Below are 10,966 nucleotides of genomic sequence, written 5' to 3' on the forward strand. Positions count from 1 at the left end.
TATATATATATATATATATATCTCATCTCCAGTTGATCAGAACTTTGCTGTAATTTGAAATAGTATTCGACTTCAATTGGGACACTTGTGTAGGTTATTGAATCCTTTGACATAAGACCCATAACTGCTGATTGCCTAGGCCCCCTAGTGTATCCTAAAGTTGATCAAATCTCAGCAATTGAAACAAGAACAATCATTGCTGAATTCTATAGGGATGATGGGCAGTGACTACTCTTTTTATCACTTTAGCAAGGCTGCACCGTTTTCTTTATATCAATTATTTTGTTCACCACACTTGTTATCTTGTACCAATATCATCAAAATTTGGACGGATAAAATTAAGTTACTTAAATTTTATTGTCTTAATTGAAATGTGAATTCCAACTTTTCTTTGTATGATTTTTCTCCACTTCATTGATACCAAAAGCTTAGCCTTCATTCGAGTCTACATGTTCTTTTATGGTGTGTTCGGTATGGAGAAAAAGAATTTTCAGGAAAAAAAAGAAGTTGCTTAACAATTAGGAAAATGACTCCCTTATTTGAAGTAGGAAAAACATGTTTACATTGATTGTGTCTTCCCCATCCTCTAAGGCACCTCATCTTCACCTCCACCCATTGTATCCCCCATCTCCACCATCAAACGCCCCCCTGAAATTAGTTGGTATTTTTTGTAGTGCTAATCAATGTTTGATTCAAAATGTCAAAAAGAAATGTCAGCATGGGAAGAATGAACTTGCTTCTGCTTTGTCATGTCCTTTTGCCTCTTTAAGTTTTGGCCTTTTGGGATTACTTGGGCCCTGTGAGTCTGTGGCACTCATTGCTGTGTTCATGTACAAATGCAAAGCAACAGTTATAAGACTCTGGACAAAAAGCTTTAATACTACGACACACCAAACCAATTGATCCGAATCTTATTTAGTACTTGCAATGATGTATGCAAATATCAACTAAACAATTTTCGTTTTCTTGCTTTACCAGGAAAATACTTTATGGTAAAAACAGTAGCATAGCCACATAAAACTCAAGGTGGTCAAATCGAAAAAATTAAAATTATATATAAAAATTTGTATGAAATATAATCAAAAATTATTTTTCATACATATATATTAGATTTGGATATTCTTAACAAAATCTCTGACTTCGCTATTGGGTAAAAAAGATGTCAGTTGATTTGAATCTTATCACCTTGAGTATGGTTGGACAAGTAGGTTCTGAACATGGACTACTTTTAAACATGTTTTAGGAGAACTATTAGATACAGAGCCTGCGATCATAATTACTCATTCTGTGTTAAATGTATGTGACACGAATGAAATGTGAAGTTGATTAAATTTTTATATGTTTAAAGTTGTCGGTTATTATGATTTTATAGTATAATTTATCCAATTTTCACATAATATATGTTACTCCATCCATCTGTTCTATATACATATGAAATTTCGAGAGTCAACCAAATATTTTAAGTTGTGATTTATAGTAATTTTTACGTGATATATGGTACTCTTTTTGTACCAATTTATGTGGTATAAGTGGAGTTTCGAAAGTAATCAAAAACCTTTTATAGAGTTTTTAGATATTTAAGTTGTTAATTATTTCAATTTATAATAGTTCTAAAGTTAATTTCACATAATATATGTTACTCCCTTTATTCCAATTTATGTGGTGGTGATGAAATTTCGAAAGTCAATCAAATGTTTTACTATTTTTTAGATATCTTTTTAACTTGTTAATTATAATTATTATGATTTATAATTTTACGTAATTTCTAAATATATGAATTATTAAGAATTCCTTTTTAATAATTTAATACCAAAATGATCAAATTACCCTTTAATAGAATTTTAATGGCTAGAAAGACCTGTGTGCTTCTAGGCTCTAGCCATTATTTTATAGTATAGAATTTAGTAAATTTTTATATGTAAAGGCACTAAATTAAATTAGTCGAATTAATAATTTCAAATACAAAATGGCCAAATTGAAAAAAAAAAGAAAAAAAAAAAGAGAGGAGGACTTTCAGTCTTAACATTAAGACGCCTAATTTGGCCAAAAACAGAACAAAAAGAATACACTACTCATCCACGTTAATTTCCAGATAAAAAGTTCACATAACGTGAAAACTCTTTATTATGTAGACGAATTTTCAAGTAGACTATTTTTTGTTGAACTTAGACCTACTGGATCTAATTTCAAAGTATTAAAAGTCGTAGGACAAAGTTTGGTGCTGTTGAAAATATATCATGGTTGAAACTGTCCAAACATTCTTTTATTTCAAACGTCAAATTTAGCCTAATACTACAGTCCCGCATCTGCTTATTCTTCACACTAAGTATATTTATACCAAACATAATAATAACACACACCTTATGCATTTTAAGTTTTCAACACTTATTTGACATAATACATAAATTTTAAGTTTTTTTAACTTGACTTCAGCTGACATCTATATATCCTAACACTTAAATTTGTATAAAATTGAACAAATAGATGCACGTATGTTACATGACATAATACATGTAAGATGTCATGTAGACAAAATTATCATGTAGGATGAATGCATCTATTTATTCAATTTTATATAAATTTAAGTGCATACTTGTGCACATTCAAAATTAGGGAACATAAATATTAGTTGATGTCAAGTTAAAGGACACATTAATATATTATGTCTGATTATTTTAATTGACATCTATGCATTTTCAGCTAAGTGAAAATTAAATATGAGTATGTGTAATTTGTAAATACCTTCTTCTTTTTTGTCTTTCAGTCTTCCCCCTCCCGTGCATAGAAATAAGAAAACGAATCTGTAAATGATTCCATTATTTTTATTGGGAAAAGAGAAAGAAGAATGTCAGTAAAAGACATAAATGGATACAAGCATATAATAAAGCGGATAAAACAATTTGAATATTGAACGCAACTTTTAATTTGTACATGGATTGCTGCTGAAATGGATAAAACGATGCTTCGATTATATTGGTCAAAATCAAATATGACCACCTGGAATAATTAAGATTGAAAAATATACTCCTTTTAATAGGAAATCACAAGGAAATAAATCTCTAGTCCTCCTCACTAATGAAATCTAGAATACATTAATTAGTATGTTTACTAGTCATAAAGAATATTGTATTACCTTAATTGGTCTCACATGTACAAATTGTTTACTCAGATAAGCAGCACATCGAAGAAAACGGAAGATTTTGTTCTCCGGTCCTTTAAAAATTTATTTTTAATTCTATGTCCTTTTCATAAGAGAACGTTCACTTCTATATATAATAAAAAAATTATTTTTATATATAGAAGATTGAAATGACTTCTTCTTTTTCTATTTTATTTGTAAGGAATAGTTTGGTCACTGGTTAAAGTTATATCGATATTAGTAATAGTGTAGGATTAAATTATGATAAAATTTATGTATTATTTTATAAAGACACCTTATATGTTGTATAATATAAAACATAGATTTCCTCATATTATATGTTGCTTATAAAAACTACTCACCCCTAAAAATAAGAAGTGTTTTACTATCTTACCTATCATAAAATGAAGGGAAAAAGAAGTGACTCTTTTAAGTTAATGGTGTAAAATTTCATGTATTAAAACAAGGATAATTTTGAACGAAAAAAATCAAATCTTCTTGATAGAATAAAAAGAAAAAAATATATAACTTATTCTCAAACGAAAAAAGTACATAAATAACTTGCATCCTAATAACTCGCTACTAAATGTAGTATATATTACTTATGGAATAAGTTATAAAGGAATTGGTGTATTATTACATAATTAGTGCCTCTATAATTCTAATTTCTAACCAAATACGATTATAATAGATCAATTTCCACAAACAAATCATTAAACAAAAAATAGGATATAAAATAAATCTCATTTGACCAATTAAACCTAGCAAATTATGCCGTCCCAGTCTGCAAGCCGTCTCTTAAATTCAAACAAACAAATTAATAAAGACTTATTCATTAAAATAATTAATGTTCTGTGACCTGCCAATTCCCCATCCCCTTAAATTTATTTATACTATACTCATTTCTTTATGCTTTTCTCATTACTTTATATTAGTATATAATATACTTTCATTATTACAACATCCTTCATGATTTCATCCACCTTCTCATCATCATTTTCCCCTCAAATTCTCTTTTCCATCATCATACTTCATTACACTGTTTGATTTTTACTTCTTTTTTTTTCCAATCATGTTTTGGTATTTGATTGCAATAATTGCTTCAGGTTTGTTTCTGAAGATTCTGTTGAAAACTTCTTTACTGCAAATTGTGAAAAAATGGTGGAGGTTTTTGGAGGATGGTTGTTATGTCTATCAGTTCTACAGGGTACCGCAATTCAATCACAACATGCAGGAAAATCAATTGTATCGAAAAGTTTGTACTTATCTGAATTCGCTCCCCTGTGTTGAAGATTCTGATTTCACCAACCTAATCTCCGGCGATAAGTCCAATGAAATTAGCCTCGTTTTGGATTCAAATCAGATTGTTGTTGACAAATTCCTCAGCGCTAGAGTTTTCTGGATCAATGAAAAGAATGAATTTACTGGTTTGAAATCGCTTGTTATGAAGATTAGGAAAAAGGATAAGCGTCGAATTCTACAGCCTTACCTTCAGTATATACACTCTGTGTTCGATGAAATTGAGCAGAGGAAAAAGGAGGTGAGATTATTCGTCAATGTAGATAATGAACCTCAGAGAAACGGACGGTGGAGATCAGTGCCGTTCACACATCCAGCAACTTTTGATACGGTAGTGATGGACACGGATCTCAAAAACAAGGTGAAATCCGATTTGGAATCGTTTCAAAAATCAAAACAGTACTATCACCGACTCGGCAAAGTTTGGAAACGGAGTTATCTCCTCTACGGACCTTCCGGCACCGGCAAATCAACGTTCATCGCCGGAATAGCAAATTTGCTGAACTACGACGTGTACGACGTCGATTTATCTAAAGTCACTGACGATTCGGATCTGAAAATGCTTCTGTTACAAACAACGAGCAAGACGCTAATTGTTATCGAAGATCTCGATAGTTATCTTGGGACCAAATCAACAGCTCCAAGTTTATCTGGAATCCTCAACTTTATGGATGGAATATTCTCGTGTTGTGGGGAAGAGCGAATCATGATATTCACCATCAACAACAAAGATCAAATTGATCCGACGGTCCTCCGTCCAGGAAGAATCGACGTTCACATACACTTTCCTTTATGTAATTTCAACTCTTTCAAAACCCTAGCGAATAGCCATTTGGGTTTAAAAGATCACAAGCTTTTCCCACAGGTAGAGGAGATTTTTCAAACCGGGGCGGCTCTCAGCCCGGCTGAAATCGGCGAAATTATGATATCGAACCGGAGCTCACCGACTCGGGCATTGAAAACAGTCATTTCAGCTCTGCAAATCAACACCGAGTCGAGGGCGGCGACTCGGCATGCACGGCGGTTGAGCGAGAGCGGGTCGGTTCGAACCGCGGAGGAAACGGGTGAGTCGGGTATTTTTTGCAGAGAAAATCTCAGAGAGTTCAAGAAGCTATATGGACTTTTACGAGTTAGGAGTTGTAGAAAAGATTCATCCTATGAATTTGGTACGTCGGATAAGGATAATTCAAGGCATGATAATTAACATTAACATATGTTTGTTTGGGCATAAATAATCACCCTGACCTGCATAATCATTAGTTTATTTTAGCTTAATTTCAAAGTTGATATTTTTTTAGTTGATTTAACATATAGATTGTAGCTAGAATTCATTATCTTATATTGATTAATATATTATTGATCAAAGTTACTCACTGTTTAGGGAACTCATACATATGATGATGTTCTAATTTCTGCAAATGTGCTTCTAACTGTTAGTAGCTCTACTATGTTTCGTGCTCTCTGGGTTGGAAGCGAGAACTTGAAATTGAGTCATTCGACAATGGGGATTTGGTCTCACTTGAGGAACAGCAAATCACGACCTTGAATTTGTAAAGCTAAAACTTGGGTATTGAAATATTCCATCAAGAAATAAATTGGTAAAAACTTGAAATACAAAAAAATTTAAAATGTTTTTCGATTCTAAAATTATTTGCTTTTGGCCAAAATGTCGATAATGAAGTATGTCCGATTTGTTTAATCTAATCTTTTGTTTTACACGTTGGGAACTTGTTTATTAATTGATCAAACTTTCATAAAAGCTTAGACTAAGAAGTAGATTATTTGTATTTTACTTTTGTGTATAACTTGAGTTCTTGACCATAAACGCAATCCCATCAACGAATAGCAATACCCTTCTAATTTCGTCATTTTTAAAATATTGTGAACTCAAAAAGGTGAAATAATTACGTGTCACCTCTTCGAAAGCCCCCCTTTTGAAGTTTGAGGAACTAAGGACCCGTTCGGTCATAGATTTCTCAAGTAAAATTTTGGAAACAGTTTGGCAAATAGTGTTTGTTTATATAATTTGTCATTATTTTGTAAATATTTTTGGTAAATAATCCAAATTTTCAAATACTAGAAAAAACTAGTATTTCGGCCAAATATCATTATTTGGGAGCTTTTAAAATTTCAAATTCTACACCAAACTTTTATCTTTTACAAAAACACTCTCTATAGTAGTTGTTTGTGTTGTATTACATAATCTTTTACATGAACACCAAAGGAGTGATGGAATATTCAGTGATGAGATGATTGTTGATGAAAATGACGAACAATCGGCTCAGGCCGTAAGACTGGGCACCGGACCGGAATGAACCGGTACCAGACCGGACCGGGATGGTTTGACCGGGTTGTTGATCGGTACCGGGATGAACCGGACCAGAATTATCGGGATGGAAACTCAGTTCCGTCCCGTCCCACTATATACCGGGATAGAAGCGGAATGAAACGGGATGGTATAAACGGGACGGCACATATAACTATTTCAAAAAATAGTTTTTTTTTTTTAGTTATTTTGAATTACGAAAATATGAATGTTTTTTTATTTTTCTAAGTTTAATAGTTTATAAAGTATTTAAGTTTTGAAATTTATGATGTTTATTTGTAATTTTACTTAAGTTTATTTTAAAGATATTTTTTTAAAATTTTTACTTATAAGTTTGTAAGTTAAAGTTTAATAAAGTTATTTTTTTTAAGCTTTTGAGTTTATGTTATAAGTTTTCAAGATTTGAATCTTTTGAAGTTTATAAGTTATATGTTATAAGTTATAACTTATAACTTATAATTTAAATAACTTAAGTTTGTAATTTGTTAAATTTATAAATTTTAAAGTTTTTAGGCTTATATTATTTGAAGTTGATTAATTAAGTTTGTAATTTTAAAAAATAAACAAAAAAGAAATGCTAATAAAAGTATAAAACAATGACAAAAATTAAAAAATCAATCCAATTTCACGGACCGGACCGGAATCGGGATGAACAGATATAACGGTACCAAATCACAATACCGTCCCGTTTCGAGTACCGGTTCAATGTATCCCATTCCATCCCGAATACTATCGGACCGGAACAATACCTGTACAATTCGGTCTGGTGCCCAGCCTTAGCTTAGGATAACAAAGTCATGTGCTTTGTCTACTTCATGATGTATGGAATGATGCTTCTTGCACTCACTTCGAACTATCACATTGCTCTAGTGTCATGGACACTATTTGTTATTTGCTACAACGAAGATCCAATTGACTTGTTGCGGAAGTCATGAATCTTGTTGCGTCGACGCTTCTAACTTGCTATGTACTACAAACCTATGATTAGTTTTGATATTTTTTAAAACTTATGGGTATAAATCATATTTAAAAATAAAATAAAAATATGTTTCTCAAATATTATGTCCAAACACATGGTGAAATTTCACTCAAATAATATTTATCAAAAATATTTGAAAATCTATGATGTCTGTAAAGTGAAGTTAAGGTGTATTAATCCACATAATGAATCGTGTTACTTTATTTTTATCGGTTAATTTATATCTATGTAGTACATTAGTTTTTTTTTATGTTTTTAATAACATTTTCTACAAAGACAATATATCGTGTGATACCATTTTGATTAACATGCATCTGCCTCTTATAATAACTTAGATGTCTTCAGATTTTGAGTCCACCTGTAATAAAAATACCCATCACTTAAAAATATACCCTCCAGAATGTTCAAAAAGGAAGTGCATCATTCTCTACTATTGAAAAAAATTCTGTAGCAAACTTTATTGATCCCCCATTAAATAATTAGGTAAGGTAGAAAAAAAATCAATATTTTACTATCCATTAATAAAGGTGATTGACTTTGTTGTTTTGATTGCATGACAATGTAGAAACTTGATCTTTTCTTTGACTTTGCCAATTTAACTATGAACAATGAACATGAATGGAACCGCCAAAAAGATTTTTTTTTAAAAAGTAATAAAATAATAAATTCACCAAATTTAAAAAGGAATTTTTTTTATAAAATCCATATTTTAATTTATTTTTGCTCTTTTCCTCTTTGACTTATGGGCAATGAGCTATCCACTTCGTATCGAGAATTCGAGATATCATTATGACATTTTCCCTACTTTCCATTCTCTACAACTCAACTTAAAGTGTGGCAATTAATGGATACTTATCATGTTTTGTTTTGCACTCTTTAATAAAATTTTAATTAAACAATAATTTAACTAAATTATTCTTATTTACTTATTACTTTTCCCAATTTAATATTATCTCCATCTATTTGTATTTGTCAAGTATTGACTTGACACATTCTTTAAGGAGCAATAAATAGAATGTCAATTTTACTATATCACTCTTTGAATATAATTAATTCAATAGTTTGAGAAATGCATTGAGAGAAGACTATAGTTATCAATAAGGTAGGAACTAAAGTGATAAATTTGATTTTCAAACTATACAAGTAAAAATGAACATCTATTTTTCGCATAGTATGAATTGAGCAAATACTTCTCTCATTTGCACCACATTAATATGTTTCCATATTTATGACCAAGATAAATAAAAGATGGAAAACAAACAATTAATAATACCTTGATTTTTCAAGATGACAACTATTTTAAATTATTTATTTTTAGTAAGTACGACAAGTAAAATGGATTGAAGCAACTAGTATTTTGGTGTTTTTAGCTAGTGCACATCAAATTATTCACTTCTAAAAGAAAAGAAGTAGTTCTTTAATGATTTTTTGGTTATGTAAGATTTTTTTTATTTAAATAAAATTAAAAAATTAAGGTCTTCTTGACTTTACGAAACACCAAACTATATTGAACCAAAATGAAGAAGTACACATACATACACTTATTATAAAATGAAGATTGGATAGATAAATTCACAAGTTTAAAGATTGTTTTTTTAAGAAAATAAATAAATGCTTCTTTTAATATATTTTCCTCTTTGTCATTTTAATGAACAATTGTAATTTCGAAGTAAATTACGCATTTTATTTTCACTCACTCACTCACCATAAATCTATTCATAATGATTATTTATGAAAAGGTTTTTAGCTGGTATTTTCCTTTTGATTGATAAAAATGAAAGGTACACAAGCATTGACAAGTACTCATTCATCCTTAATCAGAAGTTTTGGCTTTGAGTCTCATGGGTACGGAGTCGCCTTTGTTAGGGAACGATTTACCCCAATGTGGGACTTCCAACGCGAATCCGAATTTAGTTTGGATACCGAACACCAGATGAAAAACCAAAATAAATAAATATGAACTTTCAAAGAAAATAAGAGTACATTTTATTCAAAGAAGTTGAAATATTGTATAGGAGCTGAAGTGAAATTGTATATAACAACACTTCCTATCTTTTATTAACATAGTTTCAAATATAATTGAATGAGTTGGGTTACGCTCTTCAGCTCATTTTAGTTCCATCTATTTTAGCCCAAATAGTTTTTTGACATACTATTGATCGGTCCATTTTGATCTATTCAAATTCAACCCAACTCATCCATTGACACCCTTCATGTGTATAGATTCTTTGTTCTTCGTCTCTTTTTCAGTCATAGAGTTTTGCTCTTTAGTTACTTGAAAATGAATGATTTACAAAAATAGTCTTGAAGGTTGTGGAGTCTTGGACTTTTGACCCCGTTTGTTTCATGGATAAAACTTCAAATTTAACAAGTTTTAACTTTTGACCTTGAAGGTTTTCCCAGGAATACGTAAGGATCACAAGTTCAAGGAGCATTTGGGTTGGGCCAACAATCAAATTCCACATCCTTACATGTTATATGAGCCCAACTCATTGTGTCTCATCATCATCAAGGAGTGCAGAACCAACTTTTCAGGCCCAAAAACCTTTATTATAGGGAAAAATTACCTAAGTAATTGATTATGCTCCAAAATAATATCAAGAAAATAGGTGGGAAATGTTTCATTATCATACAGGATTCAAGCAATTTTCATACAGATGGTTTTGGCTCTAAGCAATTTTCACGTTGAAATATTCTTAAAATTATCAGTTTGAAAGATTTTAGAAGTGCAATGACAAATTCAACTATTGATGAAAGATTTTAATTAGAAGAAAAAACTACAAGTGCAATGATAAGAAAAGACTACAAGTGCAATGATAAATTCAATTTCAATGGTGCCTATTCATATGCCCTATAGGCCTATATATACATCTCCATTAATATAAACCGACTTTTGTACAAATGATCTGAATGCATGCATGCATGTTTAATTCATTAACTTGAGATATCCTTAGTATTGATGAATAATGCACAAAATAAGTGTATTACAGAGAACTATAGAGTGATGAATAATGCACAAAATTTGCAAAGCTAAAACTTGGGTATTGATATATTCCATCAAGAAAAAGAAGAAGAAATAAATTGATAAAAGTTTGAAATATAGGAAATAAATTTGTTTTTCGTTTCTAAAATTAGTTGCTTTTGGCCAAAATGTCGATAATGAAGTATGTTCCGATTTGTTTCATCTAATCTTTTGTTTTGCACGTTGAGAACTTGTTTATTA

General features: G+C 30.6%; 1 protein-coding gene and 1 long non-coding RNA gene across 2 annotated transcripts; one reads left to right on the forward strand and one right to left on the reverse strand.

Annotated features, from left to right (window-relative positions):
* Positions 1 to 465: 465 nt before the first annotated feature.
* Positions 466 to 3,276, reverse strand: LOC107061246 (uncharacterized). Its single transcript, XR_001473872.1, has 2 exons — positions 2,743 to 3,276; positions 466 to 820 (listed from the first exon to the last, which is right to left on the reverse strand). It is a non-coding gene; the product is annotated as an uncharacterized lncRNA (long non-coding RNA).
* A 415-nt stretch (positions 3,277 to 3,691) lies between these two features.
* LOC102588252 (AAA-ATPase At2g46620-like) lies at positions 3,692 to 5,807 on the forward strand. The gene has a single exon (XM_006350436.2). The coding sequence runs from the start codon at positions 4,212 to 4,214 to the stop codon at positions 5,640 to 5,642; it is 1,431 nt and encodes a 476-aa protein (XP_006350498.1). The 5' UTR covers positions 3,692 to 4,211; the 3' UTR covers positions 5,643 to 5,807.
* Positions 5,808 to 10,966: the final 5,159 nt, after the last annotated feature.

This window comes from Solanum tuberosum, unplaced genomic scaffold (assembly GCF_000226075.1).
Source record: "Solanum tuberosum cultivar DM 1-3 516 R44 unplaced genomic scaffold, SolTub_3.0 scf00126, whole genome shotgun sequence".
NCBI classification, from domain to species: Eukaryota; Viridiplantae; Streptophyta; class Magnoliopsida; order Solanales; family Solanaceae; genus Solanum; species Solanum tuberosum.

What these genes read in the sequence shown, in the direction of transcription:
- LOC102588252 (XM_006350436.2), top strand. Translation starts at nt 4,212, where the DNA reads ATGTTTTGGTATTTGATTGCAATAATTGCTTCAGGTTTGTTTCTGAAG.